Consider the following 25,263-nt stretch of genomic DNA (forward strand, 5'->3'; position numbering starts at 1 on the left):
AATCATAACAAACATGTCACCATTATTATCGTTTATACACTACAAATGAAAGTACATTAGTCTGTCTGTCTGATTGTCATCAATCTAGATTTAAATAATCACATGCAATTCAAAATGATGATTAATTAAAAACCTTCAATAAAACAAATGTCTTCCGATTACCACATATCTCTTAATCAATACCAGATCAATATATTCAGTAGTTTTTGGGTTTTTTTTTTTTTACACCAGACGTTCTAATTGTGGTTTTCCAGAGTGACGCAGATCTTCCCTGGTAACATCTTGAGAGACTCACCATAACCACCATTGAAAATGTATGGAAACACTGTCTCGGTGAACGTGTCTGTGAAGGTGTGTAGGTGTGTGCTAGAATCAGGATCAGAGATGCGCAGCTGTCCTCTCTCCCAGTCCAGCTCGACTCTGATCCTCCGGGGTTTCCGATTCACTGGGAGAACAACGCTCCTATCCCCTGATAAGGACATCGCTCTGTACACGTCCCTATTGAACCATATACACCATATTCCCATTCCCCTTCCACTTTCCACTCTGCCTCCCTTCCTCCGGTACCACTGCTCACACACACCTACTACCCAGTCCGTATTGTCTCCAACCTCGACATCCCAGCTGTGAGACCCCACGTTAAAGCCCGCTGAACCCTGTGCTCTGCAAACATGAAACCTCTCTGGGTTGTCAGGGAGCTGACGCTTCTCTTCTTCCCGTCTCACACTGGTCATGTCGTCAGACAGCGCGAGAAATGGACCAACGGCGTTGGGGTCCAGGACGACAGGAGTGTAGGAGACGACGTCCTTCATCTTGTGCCAGACGCTGAAGGTCAGGTTCTTCAGGTGTTTGGCCTCGTCTATCAGCGCTCCTCCCGAGAGCGACGGTGGTGGGTCCTGCGGGGTGAGCTGCTGGACTCCCTCTATCGCGGTCTTGTAAGTCTGCAGGAATGAGACGTGGTCGTGGATTCTCAGCAGGTCCGCAGCAGGCTGGATTGCATTGGAGAGGGTTTCAATGTCTCTGCTCAGACCCTCAATCCTCTCCTTCATCTCCTGACTCCTCTGAGCCTTTTCCTCCCGCAGAGCGGCAATCCTGGCCTCCTCTTCCCCCTGTAGGAACCGGCGGAGGTTCTCAAACTGTTCCTTAATCTCTGCCTCCGTGTTCCTGGCCTGATCCTCGATGTGATTTTCAGTTAAATCGTAATTTCTTTTAACTCTATGAGTTAAAATGAACAGTTTCCCCTGTAAAGGCCTCAGTGATCCAAAGACCTCGAGTTTGTAACGTCGATACGCCTCGTCCACGGGTAAGAACTGGTGTCCGGCATGTTTCTCTGAAGCGCGACACGCGAGACACGCCACTTGTTGGTCCTCCAGACAGAAGAGCGTGAGTTTCTCACCGTGCGCGGCGCAGAGGACTTCAGTGCTCACCGACGAGGGCATTTTGTCCGCTGGTCACACACACCGGGTCTGGAATGTTCTCTGAGGCTGTTGTTACACCAGAGGAATACTAGAAGACAGAACCACAACAACAACATGATTAGCATCAATAGTAGTAGTTATGCTAATAGTAGTAGTGTTTGTACTAGTGGTAGTGGTTGCATCATCCATAATGACAGTAATATTTGTTGCACTTCTTATAATCTGCCTGTTCTTATCTCAGTAGAGATTGTAGCTGTCTGTCTGTTTGTCTTTTAGTCGGTCCGCCAGATTTGTTCAAATGATCCGTCCGTCTATTAATCGATACATATTGATTGACATTTGTGTAACAATAAAGCTAACATCAGGACATACAATATCCTGAGGTGAAACATGGAGGGTTTAATCATCGAGCATCAGTGGACAACAAAAGCCGTGAGAGCCATTTTATGGCGTGTACTGTAACGTCAACTCCAACTAGAGTTGGAAATTGAATGTGACCTCCTAAAGTACATGCACATTTCACGATTGAAATCTGACCGTGAGTCACACTGCAGTGGTTTAATCCAAGGCCTTTAATAAATCAACCGCATTCAACAAACATTAGAGATAAATGTAGAGCCCTTCACAAGACCCTTAAGTACTTGAATAGGCCATGCAAAATAATAGTTTGTTCTCTGGTTGGCTGTCATTTTTGGGCTGAGTCGGTAGGGAATTTATTTTATTATTTTTTCCTCGGGATGGATGGGTAGCAATTTTATTTTAGATTTCTTTCAAATTGCGGCGCCGATCAAGTTCCGACCGAGATCTGATTATTTCCGACATTCTGAGAGACCAGACCCAGCCAGGCAGACATACATACATGTGGACTATATTAGAAATAATATAACGTATTGACCATTACCATTTTATGATTAAAGCTCGAGAGAGAGACAACACACAAACAGACAGAGAGAGAGCAGTCTGCGCGCGGCAGTAGAGGGTGAGAGAGAGAAAAAAAAAGTCTAGTCTCTTCTCATCTCCTCAGCGTGCGTGAATTTAAAATTAACCAAACGGATAATTTGTTTTTTTTACACACAACGCTCCAACTACCGGTCTTGGCTGAATGGAATATTAAGGCGCGACACTCAATGCACTTATAAACAGCTTCTACTTTTCCCTCTTCTTTATCCACGTGTGGGGAATGGGATACACAGGAGAGTTATCATGGTTGCTTTAAACCTTCTTATTCATTTTATTTGAGCTTTGGCAGCCTTCGCTAGTTTGCTTTCACCTCGTTGAGGTCAACACTGTTGTCGGGATCCGTATATATATATAAAGTATAATTGCGCACCGGTGTTTTCATTCAAATCAGCGCAAGACAAACGGAGTAGCTACACTGTAACGTCAACTGAACTTACAGTCAGCAGCTGGGATCCACCCGTCGTGCTCTCCGGGACGGAGAAGCCGACTTTTCTCTCTCGTAATATTGTTCTGGGCTACTTTGGCTTTGTACGTTTTGTTGGGCTGCATATATATCCATATGACCTTTTTGTTCTGACTCGGTCGGTTTTTGACTTATTAATTTTTTTTGTTTTTCACCAAATGCCAATACAATCATCTGGGTCGCATCATATTTAATAGAGTCGGTCGGCAACCGGAGACCGATGTATTATTTTGTCCTGCCATATGATCCCTGGTTGGAGGAGAGAGAGAGAGAGAGAGAGAGAGATGGTAGCTGGTCGACACTCGTTTTAGCCAGGAGGTGGCGGCACGGTTAAAGTTTTTCACTTCACAACTAGATGGCCTTTCGTTTACAAAAGCCAAGATTGGGAGGTGACCTTACCTCCGTTGTAGAAAGTCAATATCTCAGATGCTCGCCGATAAGAACAGTCTGAGCTGGCGAGGGGCTGTAGATGTAGACCCCGGGTCTTTGGGGTGGTTCTGGAGGGCTGTAGATGTAGACCTGGGTCTTCGGATGGTTCAGCTGGTCTAGTCTAGAGAAGTAGAAGTTTCTCCACAGACTTTTAATGATCAGGAGCTCCCTCTGGCGTGGCGAGAAAAGGTTATGGAATGAGACAGGGATTCTTTGACTATATATAATGTGAGTCTCATCTGGATTGGCCCTGCCCCTTTTGGGGCCCCGCCTCTAGCCTCAACCTTATGCAAATGTGATTCCTGAGTTAATCATCATTGTTATTGTACTTTCATTCCTGATTAGGTTACTTGTGAATGACTCTTCATATCAGTTCCATTGTCCTGGGTGAAGGGGACAGGCTGTGTGTGTGTGTGTGTGTCTGTGCGTGTGCACACTCATGCATGTGTGAGAGAGAGGAAGCAAGAAAGGCCTTCTATGCCATCAAAATTAAAATCAAAATAGACATGCCAATTAAAACCTGGATTAAAATATTGGACTCTGTGATAGAACACATTTCCCTCTATATGGTTGTGAGATCTGGGGACCATTTGCAAGCCAAGATCTTGACAAATGGGATAAACACCAAATTGAGACCTAACCCTGCAAATCTATGCTCCGGATCCAGCGGAAAACACCAAATAATGTCTGCAGGGCAGAATCAGGACGATACCCACTCATAATCAAATGTAAAAAGAGAGCATTTACATTTTATACATACCTAAAATAAAGTGTCCTAGATGCACTCCATAACAAAGCACTCGCACAGAGAAAGTCTCTAGAGCAGCATCAATAATGTTTTTAGGCCAAGGACCCCTTAGCTTAGAGGGAGATGAAGCAGGGACCCCTTAGCTTAGAGGGAGATGAAGCAGGGACCCCTTAGCTGAGAGAGATGAAGCAGAGACCCCTTAGTTGAGAGAGATGAAGCAGGGACCCCTTAGCTGAGAGAGATGAAGCAGGGACCCCTTAGTTGAGAGAGATGAAGCAGGGACCCCTTAGCTGAGAGAGATGAAGCAGGGACCCCTTAGTTGAGAGAGATGAAGCAGGGACCCCTTAGCTGAGAGAGATGAAGCAGGGACCCCTTAGTTGAGAGAGATGAAGCAGGGACCCCTTAGCTGAGAGAGATGAAGCAGGGACCCCTTAGCTGTAATAGGACTTTGACGGCGCTACAGTATCTTTAATGAACATACTTGCCATGAAAATGTTTGATATCAACTGCATGCAAGTATTAATTACATGTACAGTTATGTCGCCCCCTGATGCCTATTAGGGAGAACTACCGGTAATATGCATCAGCTTCATTTTTTAGATTTTCTTTTATAATGGGATGAATCTAGAGTTGCAATACCTTCCATTGACTCATCCAATTTGCGTTTGCGATCTGCTTGTATTAAACTACGTTTAACTCACAGTCACCAACATTGCAGCTGTAGGGAAAGCTTGAATTATCCTCTTTCAAACTGCAAAGCGTTTGTTTCATAAAGATCCACCGTAGACATGTAATGAGCTATTTTATGTCAAGAAATTCTGTACAAGTGTTGAAGTTTGGAGGCGCCTGTCGAAGTAGCTGAACGGCCCTGCCGCCTGCGTACCAAGTATCGAATTTTCACATAATGGAGACAGCAGCACGATCCGTTAAAAAAGTGCTTCCAAACTCCAACACTTATCACAGCATGTACTTTCTTGACATAAAGTAGCTCATAGCATGTCTACACTCTACGGTGTATTTTTATTAAACAAGCTCGGCAGACTGAAAGTGGATCATTCAAACTGTCCCTACAGCTGCAATGTTCCAGTTTTAACGTAATTTAATACAAGCAGATCGCAAAAGAAGTGTATGAATTGGAGGGTATTGCAACTCTAGATTCATCCCATTATAAAAACAATCTAGAATTGCAAAATGCGGCTAGGCTGGAGCCAGGCTAGGCTGAAGAAGGTAAAAAAAATAGATAAAAACAAGTAAAGTTCAATGCCTCCTACCTCGATGGCTCGATCTGTTCTGCTAGATGTAACAACCTGTTGTTTATGGTGGTGGAAAGCTGGTGAGGCGAGGTTAGTTGTTAGCTTGTAGAAGAAACAACGGAGACTATGGGATGCAGACGTTATTCAAATAATTCAACAGCTGGGGGGAAGAGCCCAATTAACTGAGCCCTTCTACTTCTCCGTTTACTGGCGGACGGGAGCACACGCACACACACACACACACACACACACACACACACACACACACACACGCACACACGCACACACACAAGCGCGCGCATATATTAGAAGTGTAACAATATTAACGCCAACTTAATTTCAAGAATCGAAGTAGGCGGTAGGCCTATATCGAAATGTAAATAGCAACCTTGACTTGTAGGCCATTGTATAATTGTATCGTATCCGTTACTATTAAGTAGGCTACTGTACTGTGTTGCATTTAGCAATTTTTAAGAAGAAAAAAGAAAAAGAGGCCAGGGGTTTAATTACTTTTCCACTCGCTCGCTAGACTTGGTCACTCTGCTGCACATTTATACACAGATTTAATTTATTTGCTAAAAAGCTACTATTAGGCCTACTGTACGAGTATCGATTTCAAATCATTATAGCCTACTCTGTTACAAGTCAAACAAAAATATTTGTATAGTGGAGTACAATACTTACTCTAGTGAAGTTGAAGTAGAAATATAAAGTAATGGAATTTTATTTTAAATTTAGTAGACCTACTACTTGAGTAAATTTACTTTTGTTGCTTACTTTCCATTTCAACCAGCCAGCCAGCCGCTGTCTGTCTGTCTGTCTGTCTGTCTGTCTGTCTTCTTCTCATTGTCAGGTCTCTTTAGGGAAATACCAAGCAAGATATGTTTATAATGGCAGGCGTATCATTTATTTATTCGTTTGTTTAGATTTTCTGCCAGTTATTTTGACCACATTTTGGATGCAATGCCTGTGCCACACTCCAGTCCAGTTGGTGGCGGTAATACTCTATGGCGGTAACGCACGTCTAATCTCGCCTGCAAGGAGGAGAAGAAGAAGAAGCAAATCCGGTCAAAACAACAACAAGGAAGTTCTAAGGATAAAACTAGTCCCGTGACTCCGAGAGGAAAACATGTAAACATCGCGCCTAAAATGTTAGGAAACTAAACATTTATTATCAATGTAATTGTAATTTTTAAGCCGAGCGACCCAGGACCTCTACGTTTAATAAGAAACACATTTAACCTCCGACTCCGAGCGACCAACAGTGAGTCGAACCAACCTTTTGTGTGCTAAACCGTTGGCTAAAAGCTAATCCACACACAGCAGCTCAAACTGGTCCATTTTGATAGTGAAATTAGCTTTGTGTTCAATTAAGATGTTGTGTGTGTGTGTGTGTGTGTGTGTCATTATCAATCTCAGCATGTACAAAACAAACGGCTTCTGTGTATTGATAAATGTTCACATAAGATGCAGAGAGAACGAGAAACTAGGATGCCTAATGAACAAGCGATCTGTCTAAAGTTAAACATGCATTTGAATTACATTCTGAACATTTGCGGTCAAGAGAAAATAAACCTAATGAAAACGACACAAAAACATGAGAACGCTTGACCAAGATATGTCTGCATGGCGTCATCCCTATGTTCCCCAGGTTCTATGTTCCACACTTACCTTTGGGTTTAGGGTTAGCGTTAGGTTTTAAGGACTTCAGTGTTTTGTACCATACTTACAATTGTATGTATAAGTACAGAACAAAGAATGTTTGCTTTTGTCATCTTTGTTGAAGAAGAGTCTGAGCAATTATGTTTTATGCCGGTGTTAATTTTGTGTTGGCTAAGACTAGATAGTTTAAGTAGCCTATGCAGGCCTAAAGTTCAATGGATTGTTCAAAGACTGAGCTTAAATCAGAATTTCCTACTAAAAGTAACACTAAGACTAAGTTGCTAAATTACTTTTAGTCTTACTAGAATGACTAAATAGACAGTCACAAGCTAGATGAGACTGCATCCAGTTATATTGTGTCCGTTTACTCGTATCTCTTTCACCAAAATAAACATGTTCTTCAACAAATACAACAAAACACTATATGTACAAAGGTGCAATATTTTAATTGTACTTTTTTTAAAAGAGAAACAAGCCATCAGTTCTATGAAAACAAGCCCCAAAGAAGCAAGCCCCTTCGCCCTTTACCTTCAACATGCACATACTGTAACATAGGCTTTTTGAAAATGGCATGGCAACACTGAGCATAATGGAAAACAGATGTGGCAAGAGTCCATTTCAGTTATATTTATTTTCTACGTCACATTTGAGACGGAGACAGTTTTGAATTGCCCAGGCTGAATATAATGGATTATGGATTATAAATAGAAAATTGACTCTTGCCACATGTGTGCGATCCATCACCTCTGTATTCCATGATGTTATGTTTTGAGTAGATTTTGCACCAGAAGTCAAGAGCGCGGTGGTCACAAGAAAAGTCATTTATTGTAAGTAAGGCCTCACTCGCACGCAAGACACACTTGTGTGTTATGGCCGCCTCAATGCATTTCCAATGGGAGTCACATGGTTTGAAGACAAACCTTGTAGCATGGGGGGGGGGGGGGGGGGGGGCATTGAGGCGGCTATAACAACACATAGAAGACACAGGACACAAGTGTGTCTTGCGCGTATCTTAACGTGTGAGTGAGGCCTAGCACTGAGCATGACCCCTGTGTGCGACGTGCGTGTGATTTGACTTGCAGCCTAGTAGCAGCAGCAGCAGCAGTATAGTATCTAGGGATGGAGGCCTCCAAGTCGTCCAGCAGCACCATGCAGGTCAGCTTCGTGTGTCAGCGCTGCAGCCAGCCCCTGAAGCTGGACACCTCCTTCAACGTCCTCGACCGGGTCACCATCCAGGAGCTCATCGGTAGGTACTATAGGCTTGTTGTGTTGTCCTATATGCGCCCAGTTTGTCCCATACTGTAACTGTAACTTTACTGTACGTGTCTTGTCTTGTGTGTTAGTAGTGGACGGACGCCGGTGTTTGCACTGTCCGTGTCATTGTCTCGCCGGGTAGGGCTGTGGGACGATTGCAAGATTTTAAGTTGACGTTTTTTTGGGGCATTGAACGCGCAATGCTTTATTTCAGTTTGGGTTGTTTTTGGGCTTTGTAAGCAGAGACATGGCAAATTACTTAAATACACAGAAATTACTGACACAGTAGTCATTTAATTTCATACATTCCCAAAAAATGGGAAAATTGCTGATCTACGATGCTTGTAGATCTGCTATTTCTCCTATTATTGGAAAATGTTTGAAAATGTATGAAAACATGTTTTTACGAATATGCAAAAAAAAATTGTGATAATTCTAGGGGGGGTTTAGCCAAACCTAGCCAATCTACAAGCTTGATATGCATTGTGATCTTGTAGTTCATCAGCTATTTTCATCTTAGTAGGTCTGTCTCTCTCTGAACAGCTCCACTGGTCACTGTGACTCCTAGTAAACAGACCGACAGCAACGAAGGGGAGACTGCACCAGAGGTACACTTGAAACAGTTCCTTCACAAGTCTTACGTTCTTCTGAGATTTAACTGGATGTGTAGGCAGGCTGACTGCAATGTGCATAATAAAAGTCTATGTACAGTGTATCCATTCATTGACGATTTATTTTATTACTGGTGATATACAGTATTATACATTATGCGTACACACATATTCATATCTACCTATATACCAGTAAGACGCGCAAACGCGGGAAGCGAACGCAGCTGAGACCCTGCAGATCATGTCTGTCTGTCTGTCTGTGTGTCTGTCCCGCTGTTACTGTATATGTGGACCTGGCCCCTTTTGTGCCCATATATGGAGCTGAGTGATTGCTGATGCAACACACTCCATATTTGGACGTATAGCGGGACAGACACACACACAGACAGACAGACACACACACAGACAGACATGATCTGCTAGGTCTCATAGTAAGTGCTCACTGCGTTCGCAATCACTGCGTTCACAATAAGGAATAGTTCAGCCAAAATTGGGTTATTTTCTATCAATTACACACTCCATGAAGCCTTGAATTCATGGATATTTGTTTTGGTTGTGCCGCATTCGTAAAGACAATCATTTGACTGACGGAGATATACATAATGCCAGTCTAATCGGTCCAATTGAAGATGGCAAGGCCAGTCTTAAGTCTACCTGTTTTTGCCTACCTACCTGCCTGCCTGCCTAGTACCTACCTACCTATCTATCACAGTATCTTTTCTCTCAATGTCTTTCATTTTCTTCCAAGGAGACCTTTGCGGAAAGCAAGCAAGATGGAGTTGCCAGGAAATACATCCCTCCTGCGCGGTGAGACCTTGTATTATCCCTAGTCCCAAACGCTGCCGGTTTAACCCATTCTGACCTGAGATCAGATTCTAAAAATGTCTTCTACATCCTGACAGTTTTCGTTCTGACCTGAGATCAGATTCTAAAAATGTCTTCTATGTCAGTCGCTCTTCGATTTTTCAACAATAGCTAAAGCACGATGCTAACACCAAAACGGGTTTCCGCCCAGAATGGGTTAAATGGCTCTCATGTTGAGTCTTACAAGCCCTTGCTGATAATTGAGGCCAAATACATATAATTCGAAAGGGTTCTTGACGTGAAAAAGTTTGAGCACCACTGATATAGAAACACTAATAGGATAGGCTTTAAGGAGACATTTGTAGAATCGGGGTCCTGCAGGCCTTAATGGGTGAAGTGAACACAAAGGAATGTCTTTAATTTTTTATTTTAAATTGACCGTGTGCAGGGTGATGTCGACAGAGAGCGCCAACAGCTTCACGCTGATCGGGGAGGCGTCCGACGGAGGAACCATGGAGAACCTGAGCCGCAGACTCAAGGTGAGCCGTCTGCACTCACCAGGGGGTTGTTGAGATCCGTTAGAATTTGAACGATTTCCTGCTTCCTGAATAATAATCGCCCCTCTTCTTAACACAATCATTCCCCGGGGATTCCTTCAAAATAGGAGCTCTGGGGGTGCCGGGAAAGACATGGCTTTTAATCTGAATATCATTGAGGATTGCGCTAGGACGTGTACACAGTGTACACACGTCCTTATCCTATGCATCCGTCGATTGGATTCCCTATGACGCGTGGACACGTCCTATGAACGGAACCTGTTAAAGGGCCACTTCACCCCTTTTCGCAACCAGATCTTATTTTAATGATTTTTGGGGGAGACAAGAAACACTTTCCTGGGGTTTTTTTTTTACGTGGGTAATATGTGTTTTTAGATATTTTAGTATTTCATATTGTCCATGGGCTCCATGATGTCATGGACACTGGGCTCACTTATTACCTGGACTACATGTCTCAGTAAAGGGCTTCACACACCGCCTGCGAACGCCGCGTGTCAAAACAGCCGCACACCGGCGGCGTCCGACGCTCGCTGACGCCTCGCCTGACGCTCCGATAGAAACCAGTTCTACTTTCCAGGCGTTGCCGCGTCTCTGCGTACCCGGTGTGTGTGTTGGGCTATAGACAGCCCTCCCCCTATCCACAAGGAGGAGCAGTGGACCAAAGCATTATGGGAATTGTAGTCCAGGAAGAAAGTGCGGTGGAGAGCTGAGAAATTGAATTGAACAGCCGGGCGGGTTTTTAAAATGGGACGAGCTATTGCTGTGACCCCCAAACAGATGACTGTGTGTGTGTGTGTGTGTGTGTGCGTGTGTGTGTGCGTTCGTGCACGCCTGCCTGCCTGTCCCGTGTGTGTGTGTGTGTGTGTGTGTGTGTGTGTGTGTGTGTGCGCAGGTGACCAGCAACCTGTTTGACATCATGTCGGGACAGACGGACGTGGACCACCCGCTGTGTGAGGAGTGCACGGACACACTGCTGGACCACCTGGACACGCAGCTCAACATCACGGAGAACGAATGCCAGAACTACAAGTAAAGCGTCCTAAAATCTCCAACGTTCCAGCTGTTTGTTTGTTTGGTTTTTGTCTTCGTAAATGAACGCCCTCTCTCTCTCTCTCTCTCTCCAGGCAGTGCCTGGAGCTGCTGTCTGCGCTGTTATTCAGTATTTTAGTTCCGACGTCATTTTGTAGTGCTATACGTTACGTCTGGGTCCATGTGGCACTAGCTCCCGTCCGCATCTCATTGGAAATAGAATATCTAGACACGTGAATCTTTTTACAATGACGTTATTTTTCAGAAAGGAAGCCGTTGAGGGTTAAAATGGGCCTTAATGCTTCCAACTCGAGTAGAATTATTAATGTTTTGTACAAGTGTCCATGACAACAAAAATATATGATGTGGAGACAATAAAGACTATTATTATTATTATTATTGAAGGTGGCAACAGTCCATTTGCTCTGTAAAATATTTCGGGGGCATATTTAGAACGTGTGCAGGCTTGAGTATGTTGAATCTAGTTTGCATTAATGCGGATTTAGTTGACACAATAAAATAAAATGGCGATAGTATTCCATGTGGGGCAAGACGGCCTTGTCACAGCCAGATTTGGGAGAGCAGTGCAGCTTTGTTGTTTTTGCAGATTTAGTCCGACGGAGCGTCACAGTATATAACTCTATGGGGACACAAAAGTAGGACCCGGAAGTATCTCAGCTCACGTCACAGCTAAAATACTGAATAAACTTGCTCCCTCCCTCTCTCTCCCTCCAGGCAGTGCCTGGAGCTGCTGTCTGCGCTGTAATAACCTTGCTCCCTCCCTCCCTCTCCCTCTCTCTCTAGGCAGTGCCTGGAGCTGCTGTCTGCGCTGTAATAAACTTGCTCCCTCCCTCCCTCTCTCTCTCTCTCTCTCTCTCTCTCTCTCTCTCTCCAGGCAGTGCCTGGAGCTGCTGTCTGCGCTGTAATAACCTTGCTCCCTCCCTCTCTCCCTCCAGGCAGTGCCTGGAGCTGCTGTCTGCGCTGTAATAACCTTGCTCCCTCCCTCTCTCCCTCCAGGCAGTGCCTGGAGCTGCTGTCTGCGCTGTAATAACCTTGCTCCCTCCCTCTCTCCCTCCAGGCAGTGCCTGGAGCTGCTGTCTGCGCTGTAATAACCTTGCTCCCTCCCTCTCTCCCTCTCCCTCTCCAGGCAGTGCCTGGAGCTGCTGTCTGCGCTGTAATAACCTTGCTCCCTCCCTCTCTCCCTCTCTCCCTCTCTCTCCAGGCAGTGCCTGGAGCTGCTGTCTGCGCTGCGGGTGGAGGAGGAGGACAGCCTCCTGGCGGAGCTCCGCCGGCTCAACGAGGAGGAGGAGGCTCTGGTGCGGGAGCTGGAGGCGGTGGAGGAGCAGCGGGCCGCTGTGGCCACGGAGGTCAGCCAGGGACGCACGCACTCCCAGCAGCTGGACACCGAGGAGCTGCAGTGAGTTAAACGCATAACGAGCTCGTTAACGCATAACGAGCTCGTAGGGTCTGCTATTTTTTGAAAAACCCAGAAGAACCACTGACATTAGAAACATGGCGTTTTCAGAAAACTGTCAGGATGTAGACATCCTGTACACACACACACGCTGGCCACGGAATTCTCTGTATTTTGCCCCGCCGACCTATAGCATATGGGTTTCCGGCCTGATGATTCGCTGCGTTCCCGCTGGGTCTGAAATGTCACTTCTTCGCGAAGAAGTGACATTTCAGACCCCAGCGGAACCCGACTAATGTCTAATGTATTCAAAGATTGGCACACGCTCACCTATCAGTTAGTGACACTGTGTGTGTGTATGTGCGTCGTCAGGTACCAAAAGGAGTACAGCGAGTTCAAGCGGCAGCAGCTGGAGCTGGATGACGAGCTGAAGAGCGTGGACAACCAGATGAGATACTGTCAGATCCAGCTGGACCGCCTGAAGAAGACCAACGTGTTCAACGCCACCTTCCACATCTGGTATAACGTTTTAACTATGTCCATACACAGAGGAAATTGCATACAAAAGGGACATAAATAGCAAAGTTTACATCCACAAAATCAAGGAATATGTCGCGGTATACAACAAGAATGTCACGACACCCAGCATTCCATGGGCACAAGTATAGTGTAGGGCAATAGGCATGCGTCGTACGTTTGAAACCCCCCCGGCCACCAACAACCAGTCTACAGGCACACGCACGCACGCACAAACAGAAAAATATGAAATGTGGAATTCTCTGCCTTTACATCTATGGGAGTTTTCTTCTTCTCCTTCTGTCCCTTCTTCTCACCAATTCAAGAAGGTTCTAAGAATCACTTAAAGGACAACTTTAGTTTTTTCAACCAAGGTTCATGTTTTAGGTTGTTATTAGAGAAAGTAAAAGATGAGTGTTAATCTTTTTTCATTTGCTGCTTTCTTTCGTTTTAGGGATTTTAGCTGTTTTTGACAGGGGGGCGGGGGAATTCGAGCATGGGGCTGAATATGTATATTTTTATACAATTTTATGGTGATTTATTTTTTTATGGTTTACTATAGTCCTAATTAACGCCAGGAAATTACATCTGGCCACAGAAGATCACAGGCTCTACTGAATGTGAAGGTAGCCTACTGGGGGAAGGCTTATACTGTGTATAGGCTCAAGATGTCAGTTTGTCACATTCAATAGATCCTGTGATCTTTTGTGGCCAGATGTAATTTCTTGGGGTCTAGTAGGACTATAGTAAATAATAAAATAATAAATCTCCATAACATTTTGTAAAATAATACATATTTAGCCCCATGCTCGAATGCCCCCGCCCCCCTGTCAAAAACTGCTAAAATCCCTAAAACGAAAGAAAGCAGCAAATGAAAAAAAGATTAACACTCATCTTTTAATTTCTCTAATAACAACCTAAAACATGAACCTTGGTTGAAAAAAACGAAAGTTGTCCTTTAACCACCAAATACTTTTCCAATATACGGTCTGCCGAAAGAGAGGGGTCCATTAGTCCACACGATATGTTCCCTGGCGGTTTTGCCGTTTTGTGACTTTTGCCGTTTATATACTATTGCGATAGGCTCTTGCCGTTTTCTTTTCATATTGTCCATAATATTGTTGTCGGGCGGCTGTGGCTCAGGAGGTAGAGCAGGTCGTCCGATGACCCATGGGTCGGCGGTTCGAATCCCGGCTCCTCCTCCTGTCTCTACATGTCGAAGTGTCCTATGGGCAAAGACAACTGAACCCCAAATTGCTCCCGATGTGCTGGTTGGTGCCTTGCATGGCTTCCGCCGCAATCGGTGTGTGAATGGGTGAATGTAATGCACAATCTATGTAAAGCGCCTTGGATAAAGGCGCTATATATAAATGCACCATTTACCGTTTTGTTTTGACTCTGTATGACAGGTCTAATGTTTTATTCGTAATAGAGCCGAGTAGTGTGAGTGTCTCTGCTACGTCCAACGAGCAAGCTACATACAGTTCATGTGCTTACTGTCGGACTCACAAGACACTTATTTCATCTATAATAATAATAATAATAAATCTAATTTACCCTAACGCCTTACTGTGTACTCCAAGTCGCTTCACAACGCAAACAAAAACACATTCATTAAGAAAAGGGCCAAACAAAATCATTCAAATCAAAAGGCAAAAAAAAGGGAGATTACTAGAGCTTTCCCTCAGCCTGTCTGTCTGTCTCCTCGTGTTCAGTGTGTTTGAGTGTCTGTCCCACTGCTGTCCCGCCCCCCAAAAACCAGGCACAGCGGTCAGTTTGGAACCATCAACAACTTCCGCCTGGGTCGCCTTCCCAGCGTCCCCGTGGAGTGGAACGAGATCAACGCCGCCTGGGGACAGACGGTGCTGCTGCTGCACGCGCTGGCCAACAAGATGGGCCTGCGCTTCCAGAGGTGCACGCAACGCACACACACACACACACACACACACACACACACACACACACACACACACACACACACACACACACACACACACACACACACACACACACACACACGCTGGCCAACAAGATGGGCCTGCGCTTCCAGAGGTGCATGCAACACACACACACACACACACACACACACACACACACACACACACACACACACACACACACACACGCTGGCCAACAAGATGGGCCTGCGCTTCCAGAGGTGCATGCAACACACACACACACACACACACACACACACACACACACACACACACACACACACGCTGGCCAACAAGATGGGCCTTCGCTTCCAGAGGTGAACGCAACACACACACACACACACACACACACACACACACACACACACACACACACACACTGGCCAACAAGATGGGCCACTTTTCTGCCTCCTTTTGAACCAAATTAACCCCAGCCCTAAATCCCTAAAAAGTTTGTTTGGAATGGAACCAAAACCTACTTCTTACCCTGAATCTGAATCTGATAGGTTAAGTGGAAAAGAGGCCACAGACGTTTCACATTTGACTCCATCAATAACACAATGAGTCGTGATCCCTCCTCCCTAAGACGACGATCAGGTACTATGACTATACTAAGGAGGAAGATCCTTTATCAAACACTGGCTAAAAAATAGCAGATCTACTAGCTCATTTCTGGGCGAAGAGATTTGATGTAGACAGAAAAAGTGGTCCAACAGGGTGCATTTCATAGTCTGGTATTTTCGGTGATGAGGTGACCACCCACCGCTCCGGTGGTGAGCTGACCACCGGAGCTGAAATACCGTTGAGCGGTGTGGTGAGTAAAAAACAGAGAGAAGGGCTGGGGGCGGTGGTTTGCTCTTCACCGCGGCTCGTGACGTCATGTTGTAGTTCGGTGGTCACCTCACCACCGAAAATCCAGACCATGTATGGGAGCCTTTAGTTTACTCAATTGTCATCCGTGGGTTGCAGGTATCGCCTGGTGCCATACGGAAACCACTCTTTCCTGGAGTCACTGACCGATAAGTCCAAGGTAAAACAAAACACAACAACTACTGACAGAAACCACACTGCTGTCTTGAGTGTTTCACAAATCACATATTAGACTTTTTGTTTCAGTCATGAGGTTTTAATTTAGCTTTTTGAGTGGTGCAACCACTCCTACAAGCAGCAATGTCCGTGTACCTGTGTACCTGTGTACCTGTGAGCACGAGTATGTTACTTATTTATACCAGTAGGGGGCGCCAGAAACAGAGAGAGGGGTAGTGCTGTGTCTCTAATGAATGAATGACTGAGAGAGAGAGAGAGAGAGAGAGAATTGCACCACTCAGTTCACACGTGTGTGATTTTTATTCCATGAAGATGCATTGTCTCGTTGTCGCATGCTTTTTCTCCCAGGAGCTGCCCCTGTACTGCTCGGGAGGCCTGCGCTTCTTCTGGGACAACAAGTTTGACCACGCCATGGTGGCGTTCCTCGACTGCGTCCAGCAGTTCAAAGAGGAGGTGGAGAAGGGAGACACAGGCTTCTGTCTGCCCTACAGGCAAGTTGGGGCCCCATTTATTTTTTTAGACTGCAGTCACATCCGGTCAAATCTGATTCATTTCTCGAATCTGATGTCTTTGGCCCCCCGAACGTTCACCACTGCATTTGCAAGTGACTACCGTAGATCTGATCTGTGTGTTCAGACTGGCAGCCCCAAAACCAGTCTGAATCAGATCTGTGCCACACAGAGATTGGAATCTGATTTGTTTAACTAAGGCGCAAACAAGTCACATACAAGTCACATGGAATCCGCAGTTTGCTGCATTCAGACTGAGACAGATCTCCTCAAATCAGATTTGAAATCCGATTGTTGCTTTAGACTAAAACAAAACAAATGTTCGTCCTTTTTTCACCGATACGATAAAATTTAAAAAAACATGGGCTATAACCCATCGTTTTTGTCATTTCGTCATTTTTTTCAAATCCTCAAAAATGATGAAAAACGGCGCGCTATAGTATGCCGTACGATATGGGCTATAGCCCGCGGTCCAAAATGATGAGAAACGAGGCTAACTTTTTTTTTCAAAATTTCAAAAAACATGGGCTATAACCCATCGTTTTTGTCATTTCGTCATTTTTTTCAAATCTTCAAAAATGATGAAAAACGGCGCGCTATAGTATGCCGTACGATATGGGCTATAGCCCACGGTCCAAAATGATGAGAAACGAGGCTAACTTTTTTTTTCAAAATTTCAAAAAACATGGGACCCATCGTTTTTGTAATTTCGTATTTTTTTTCAAATCCTCAAAAATGATGAAAAACGGCGCGCTATAGTATGCCGTACGATATGGGCTATAGCCCATGGTCCAAAATGATGAGAAACGAGGCTAACTTTTTTTTCCAAAATTTCAAAAAACATGGGCTATAACCCATCGTTTTTTTTATTTTTTTATTTTTTTCAAATCCTCAAAAATGATGAAAAACGGCGCGCTATAGTATGCCGTACGATATGGGCTATAGCCCATGGTCCAAAATGATGAGAAACGAGGCTAACTTTTTTTTCCAAAATTTCAAAAAACATGGGCTATAACCCATCGTTTTTGTCATTTCGTCATTTTTTTCAAATCTTCAAAAATGATGAAAAACGGCGCGCTATAGTATGCCGTACGATATGGGCTATAGCCCACGGTCCAAAATGATGAGAAACGAGGCTAACTTTTTTTTTCAAAATTTCAAAAAACATGGGCTATAACCCATCGTTTTTGTCATTTCGTCATTTTTTTCAAATCTTCAAAAATGATGAAAAACGGCGCGCTATAGTATGCCGTACGATATGGGCTATAGCCCACGGTCCAAAATGATGAGAAACGAGGCTAACTTTTTTTTTCAAAATTTCAAAAAACATGGGCTATAACCCATCGTTTTTGTAATTTCGTCATTCTTTTCAAATCCTCAAAAATGATGAAAAACGGCGCGCTATAGTATGCCGTACGATATGGGCTATAGCCCACGGTCCAAAATGATGAGAAACGAGGCTAACCTTTTTTTTCAAAATTTCAAAAAACATGGGCTATAACCCATCGTTTTTGTCATTTCGTCATTTTTTTCAAATCTTCAAAAATGATGAAAAACGGCGCGCTATAGTATGCCGTACGATATGGGCTATAGCCCACGGTCCAAAATGATGAGAAACGAGGCTAACTTTTTTTTCCAAAATTTCAAAAAACATGGGCTATAACCCATCGTTTTTGTAATTTCGTCATTTTTTTCAAATCCTCAAAAATGATGAAAAACGGCGCGCTATAGTATGCCGTACGATATGGGCTATAGCCCATGGTCCAAAATGATGAGAAACGAGGCTAACTTTTTTTTCCAAAATTTCAAAAAACATGGGCTATAACCCATCGTTTTTTTCATTTTTTCATTTTTTTCAAATCCTCAAAAATGATGAAAAACGGCGCGCTATAGTATGCCGTACGATATGGGCTATAGCCCATGGTCCAAAATGATGAGAAACGAGGCTAACTTTTTTTTCCAAAATTTCAAAAAACATGGGCTATAACCCATCGTTTTTGTCATTTCGTCATATTTTTCAAATCTTCAAAAATGATGAAAAACGGCGCGCTATAGTATGCCGTACGATATGGGCAATAGCCCATGGTCCAAAATGATGAGAAACGAGGCTAACTTTTTTTTCCAAAATTTCAAAAAACATGGGCTATAACCCATCGTTTTTGTCATTTCGTCATTTTTTTCAAATCTTCAAAAATGATGAAAAACGGCGCGCTATAGTATGCCGTACGATATGGGCTATAGCCCACGGTCCAAAATGATGAGAAACGAGGCTAACTTTTTTTTTCAAAATTTCAAAAAACATGGGCTATAACCCATCGTTTTTGTCATTTCGTCATTTTTTTCAAATCTTCAAAAATGTAGAAAAACGGCGCGCTATAGTATGCCGTACGATATGGGCTATAGCCCACGGTCCAAAATGATGAGAAACGAGGCTAACTTTTTTTTTCAAAATTTCAAAAAACATGGGCTATAACCCATCGTTTTTGTCAAATTGCGGAAATTGCGGAAATTGCATGAAAAGGCGGAAATGGAAATAGAAATGGAAATTGCGGAAATTGCGGATTTTTTTTCTTCATTTTTTTAAAATCCTCAAAAATGATGAAAAACGGCGCGCTATAGTATGCCGTACGATATGGGCTATAGCCCATTGTCCAAAATGATGAGAAACGAGGCTAACTTTTTTTTCCAAAATTTCAAAAAACATGGGCTATAACCCATCGTTTTTGTCATTTCGTCATTTTTTTCAAATCTTCAAAAATGATAAAAAACGGCGCGCTATAGTATGCCGTACGATATGGGCTATAGCCCACGGTCCAAAATGATGAGAAACGAGGCTAACTTTTTTTTCCAAAATTTCAAAAAACATGGGCTATAACCCATCGTTTTTGTCATTTCGTCATTTTTTTCAAATCTTCAAAAATGATGAAAAACGGCGCGCTATAGTATGCCGTACGATATGGGCTATAGCCCACGGTCCAGAATGATGAGAAACGAGGCTAACTTTTTTTTCCAAAATTTCAAAAAACATGGGCTATAACCCATCGTTTTTTTCATTTTTTCATTTTTTCCAAATCCTCAAAAATGATGAAAAACGGCGCGCTATAGTATGCCGTACGATATGGGCTATAGCCCATGGTCCAAAATGATGAGAAACGATGAATCGGTATCGATTCATCGCTCATAGCGCGCCACCGAGTGGCGCGCTATGAGCTTGTAGATCTGCTATTTTTCAATAGCTATAAAGCATAACATAATGCTAACACCAAAAGGGGTTCACGCCCCAAAATGGGTTAAGTGGTATAAATGTCAATCAGATATATAATATAACGTCATTTTGCATTTTTTTGTGACGGGCCTAAGCATTCTCCCCTTCCTCCCCGCACACACAGGAACAGTTTTGACATATCATCATTTTGGAAATATTAACCCATTCTGGGAGGGAACCCCTTTTGGTGTTTTAACTTAAGCATTATGTTATACTCTTCTGAAAGAATATATATTCAAAGATTTGTGCCACATTTTCACGAAAAAAATAAAAAGCAGATCTACAAGCTCGTAGCCCGCTACGAGCTTATAGGTCGGTCTGCTATTTATTTATTTTTATCGTGAAAATGTGGCACAAATCTTTGAATATATATTCTTTCAGAAGACTTTTTCTTTATTTCGACGTCGGGCCTAAATGCGTTCAAATTTGCACCATTTCACAAGATCGGTATCGGACCTATGGGTATCGGCCGATCATGAGAAAAACAATCGGTCCCCAAAAAACCATCGTGTCTGTGTGCGTTTTACTTGTGCACGCTTTTAGGATGGACGTGGAGAAGGGCAAGATCGAAGACACAGGCGGCAGCGGCGGCTCCTACTCCATCAAGACCCAGTTCAACTCGGAGGAGCAGTGGACCAAGGCCCTGAAGTTCATGCTGACCAACCTCAAGTGGGGACTGGCCTGGGTCTCCTCGCAGTTCTACAACCGATAAAAAAAACCAACGTTTGACTTTCCTGCTCCCGAGGGTTGAACAACAAGAGACCGGTACCGTGGACAATAATGGACGTCACGTCGTTAACAAGAATCCTCCTTTTTTTTAATAGGGAGGGTTTGAGTCAAAGGACTGGGACGAGGTCTGCTAACGACGTTCTTCATGGACTCTAGCGGTCGAATTAGCCCTTCGCTAAACCCCACCCCAAAAAGCCATTGTCCAATCCAAATAGTTTAGCAACCGTTGCTATGCGGGCCAATCTTTCGACACCTCGTAGCGGTCAATGTTAATTTGCATGGCCGCGTTGTCGAACACGTACCACAGCTTAACGTCGGTGACTCAACGACTCACCCGGTGCCCAGGTGATGGCGATAACACTAATGATGACCGTCGTATATAGCCTTACCAGTGCATTACGTGAAAACTCCTGTCAGACCGCCGTTCGAGTCGATTACGCTGGATACCGTTTCTTCCTCGTATTTTTCTACTTCATTGAAATGATGTCCAGCGCGTAGCCTGTTTCTATACAAAATGATGTCTTCTGGAAAAAAAAATCTGAATCAGTGGCGCTCAAACGTTTTCATGTCGAGGGCCCATCTGAAAATATGTTGTTCCTGGTGACCACCAGAAGCAAAGATTTGAATTAAAAACGTTCGATGTGAAAGAATATAATGTTCAAAGATTTTTGCGAGCTATTTTCCAAACACCTAAAAAGTTTAAAAATACTGGTTAAAACGGTGGTCTTAATGGGTTTAAAAATAATAATTAAGAACCACTGGCATGGGGGGGACATCGACAGAAGCCCTTCCTTTTGGTTTGTTATAACTATCCGGGCATGATTGGCATAAATCTAAATATTGTACAGCATCTGTATCTGTTGCATTCTATGTCCTGCGAGACAACCAGAAGCTAGAATTTACTAGAAGCATTAAAACCAAACTGCTGGTTTGACTGAAGACATATTGCATGTTATTAGAATGCTGCCCGAAACAGGCTTTCCAGCTCTATACCCCAGCAGGAGACATTTCATTTTAGGCCTCAATCTCACGGATATTGCAACTTTAACCACTTAATACCTATACTCGGTTGACCGGCGGAGTCTATATATACACTTGGTCGGCTCCTTTTTTTTCTCCCCCTCTACATAATTTAGCAAATTTAGGCATTTAGCAGACTTACGATAAGCAAGAACACGTGGTAATACATCAGATACAGTCATCACGGATCATAAGTAAGCTATAGGACCTGTACAGACACATTTCACTAGCTCCAGTCAGTGCTTCAGTGTACAGACACATTTCACTAGCTCCAGTCAGTGCTTCAGTCAGTGTACAGTACAGACACATTTCACTAGCTCCAGTCAAGTGCTTCAGTGTACAGACACATTTCAGCTGCCAAAGGCATAAAACACTGATTATGTACTCCAATCGCTATAAAGCTGCCAAGACAGGTGAGACCTACTGTATACACAGTACATCATGTCCTCCTGTAGGAAAAAAGAAAAAAAAAAACGTTTTCATGTCAAGGACCCCAAAACGATATGTATTCGGCCACGGACCTGCCATCTGACAATACTATTTTCTTCCAGGGACCCCCAGAAGCAAATATTTGAGTTAACCCATTAAGGACGGGCGTCGGGGAACCCCTTTGTGTTTTCACCATTCAAGACGGAATGTTTATATGTTTTTTCAGAAACTTAGGATTTTGCAGGCATTTTTAGAATCAGCCTCATGTCTAAATGGGTTAAAATATATGTATATATATATATATATTCAGAGATTTGCACACATTTTCAAGATTTGTTTTTTCAAGTCAAAGTGACGCAATACATAAGCTTTGTACATCTGCTATTTTTGAATAGCCCAAAATCTAAAATGACACCGATATGCTTTCCCAGAGTATTATCTTAATTCATCCATTTTGTGATTCACAACGAGAATTTACAAAATGGATAAACGAACTCTCCCAGAGGATTTTACCGTGCGCTCGTCTCAATAACCAAGTGGACTCGGTTGTACATTGACTAACACCATATATAGCAGGGATACTCAAATAGATTTACCTGTGGGCCACATTACAAAAATGGCAAGGGGCCAGGGGCCAGTAGATAAAATTACGACATTAATGATACTTGATAACTTCTCTCTTTCAATTGCTTTATTTTCGCAAAATGTATCAAAGTACAATGTGCATGCACACAATATGTAAATAAATAAATGTGTTACATTTTCTTGCATAAACACAAAGAGCTGTTTCCATAACTGCACAAATTATTGCACATAACATGAGTAGCTGTTATAATAACATAATAACATAACATGAGTAGCTCTTTGCCTGCCTGCCTGCCTGCCTGCCTGTCTGTCCATGAGTAGTTATTTGTCTGTCTGTCAATGAGTAGCTGTCTTACTGTCTGCCTGTCTATGAGTAGCTGTATGCCTGCCTGTCTATGAGTAGCTGTCTGTCTGCCTGCCTGCCTGTCTGTCCAATTGTCCATGAGTAGCTGTCTGTCTGCCTGCCTGCCAGCCAGCAAGTTGGTTAACAGAAAATAAATTGTTATGGCTGAGTAAAATAAAATACAATAAACACAATTTGCCTGAAAATAGATTACCCAGCTATGACCTTTTTCATGAAAAAAAATGAGTAGTGATATGGCTGACTGAGTAAAATAAAACAATCTACCTGAAAATAGATAGCTATAAGTGAAGAGCAATTTCCGCAATTACCATTTCCGCAATTTCCTCAATTTCCATTTCTGCAATTTCCGCAATTTCCATTTCCACCATTTCCTCAATTTCCGCAATTACCATTTCCTCAATTTCCGCAATTTCCATTTCCACCATTTCCGCAATTTCCGCAATTACAATTTCCGCAATTTCCATTTCCTTTTTTTTTTAATTGCGAAATTGCGGAAATTGCGGAAATGGTAATTGCGGAAATTGCGGAAATGGAATATAACTGAAGAGCAATTTCCGCAATTACCATTTCCGCAATTTCCGCAATTTCCATTTCCGCAATTTCCTCAATTTCCATTTCCGCAATTTCCATTTCCACCATTTCCGCAATTTCCATTTCCGCAATTTCCGCAATTTCCATTTCCACCATTTCCGCAATTTCCATTTCCGCAATTTCCATTTCCATTTCCAACTATTAATGGCAGCTGGGTTTCATCATTCAAATAAAATAGAATTCTGTCCGTTTAGCTATAAAATTATGTCAGGGAATAGGGATACACAGTATATGTCTTTCATTTGCATTGCATCTCCCCCCCCCCCCCCAAGCTTTTATTTTCGTTCGAGTAATAGTACAACTCTAATAGTATTACTTATAATAATGTAATTAAAGATAACTTCATTCAGATTTATTTATTTTTATTTCATTTTCCAGATTTTTTTTTTCTTCTTTTTTTTTAGATTTTCATTGGTGGGCCAGTCATCAGAATCAGAATCAGAATCATTTTTATTTGTCATTTTCCTATGTACTTACATACAAAAGAATATGAAATATCGTTCCCCCACAGTTATTGGCAGTGCAACATAAAACATAGAGCCTATTTAAAAACACAAGCTAAAAACTAAAACCAAACATGGACAGACATTTTAAAAAGAGACCCCAGTATGCATGATGACGTGCAATTCATATGGACAAGTTAAAAGTCACCAACACCACGCACAGCCTATAAATAAATAAAGTGGCATGGTGCAATCCTTAAAAACAAAAACGTTACTAGCACTGTTAAAGTGCTGTTGTGCATTGAAAGTGCATTTTTTTGTCCAGTTCACGCTTCATTTCAATTTTGCCGGGGGAGGGGGCGCAGTTCATTTATGAGCCTCACTGCGCTCGGGAAAAAACTGTTTGTCATCCTGGATGTCCTTGCCCTAATACTCCTGTACCTTTTCCCTGAGGGTAGGAGCGTAAACAGGCCGTGGGAGGGATGATGGGGGTCCCCAATGATGCTGGTGGCTCTTCTGGCACAGCGCTCTTTATAGAGCTCCAACAAGGGGGGGAACAGAGGCACCAATGATCCTTCCAGCTGTCTTCACCACCCGATTCAGCTGATGTTGTTCCTGTGCCTTGAGGCTGCCGAACCAGGAGGTGAAGCTGTAGGTCAGGATTGACTCTATGGTGCCTCTGTAGAAGGTGGTGAGGAGGGGAGTGGGAAGGCCCGCCTTCCTGAGCCTCCGGAGGGGGTAAAGTCTCTGCTGAGCCTTCTTGATGATGGCTGTGGTGTTGATTGTGGAGGTCAGATCGTCTGCCAAATGCACCCCCAGGAATTTGATGCTATTAACCCTTTCCACAGGGGCACCACCGATGGTCAGTAGTGGTGTATGATGGCAGCTGCTGGCTCTCCTCCTAAAATCAACCACCATCTCCTTTGTTTTGTCCACATTCAGAAAGAGCCAAAGAGGTTATGTGAACTGCACCACTCTGTAAGCAGATCCACCTCCTTCCTGTAGTCAGACTCATCATTTTTACTAATAAGCCCTACCACAGTATAGTGTCATCGGCAAATTTGAGGATGCGATTACTGTCAAATTTAGCAGAGCAGTCGTGGGTCAGCAGGCTGAACAGCAGGGGGCTCAGGACACAGCCCTGGGGCGATCCTGTGCTCACTGTGATGGTCCCAGATGTTTGGCCGTTGACTCTCTGTTGCCTCTGAGACAGGAAGTTGAGGATC

General features: G+C 43.5%; 2 protein-coding genes across 3 annotated transcripts; one reads left to right on the forward strand and one right to left on the reverse strand.

The window, feature by feature from the left end:
- Positions 1 to 236: 236 nt before the first annotated feature.
- Positions 237 to 1,439, reverse strand: LOC308333658 (nuclear factor 7, ovary-like; the record flags this gene model as incomplete). Its single annotated transcript, XM_080790114.1, has 1 exon — positions 237 to 1,439. The coding sequence occupies one exon, from the start codon at positions 1,437 to 1,439 to the stop codon at positions 237 to 239; it is 1,203 nt and encodes a 400-aa protein (XP_080646240.1).
- A 4,927-nt stretch (positions 1,440 to 6,366) lies between these two features.
- becn1 (beclin 1, autophagy related) lies at positions 6,367 to 22,932 on the forward strand. Of its 2 annotated transcripts, none has more exons than XM_080788728.1 (12): positions 6,367 to 6,539; positions 8,021 to 8,179; positions 8,731 to 8,795; positions 9,547 to 9,605; positions 10,051 to 10,141; positions 11,052 to 11,188; positions 12,411 to 12,605; positions 12,975 to 13,121; positions 14,881 to 15,030; positions 16,025 to 16,085; positions 16,451 to 16,593; positions 20,420 to 22,932. In XM_080788728.1, the coding sequence occupies exons 2-12, from the start codon at positions 8,053 to 8,055 to the stop codon at positions 20,586 to 20,588; spliced, it is 1,344 nt and encodes a 447-aa protein (XP_080644854.1). In that variant the 5' UTR covers positions 6,367 to 6,539; positions 8,021 to 8,052; the 3' UTR covers positions 20,589 to 22,932. The 2 variants fall into 2 exon arrangements, with proteins under 2 accessions (XP_080644854.1, XP_080644853.1); XM_080788727.1 differs by having other exon boundaries at positions 6,367 to 6,535; positions 8,016 to 8,179.
- Positions 22,933 to 25,263: the final 2,331 nt, after the last annotated feature.

This window comes from Protomyctophum bolini, assembly GCF_963924005.1.
Source record: "Protomyctophum bolini genome assembly, chromosome: 18".
In the NCBI taxonomy this organism is placed as follows: Eukaryota; Metazoa; Chordata; class Actinopteri; order Myctophiformes; family Myctophidae; genus Protomyctophum; species Protomyctophum bolini.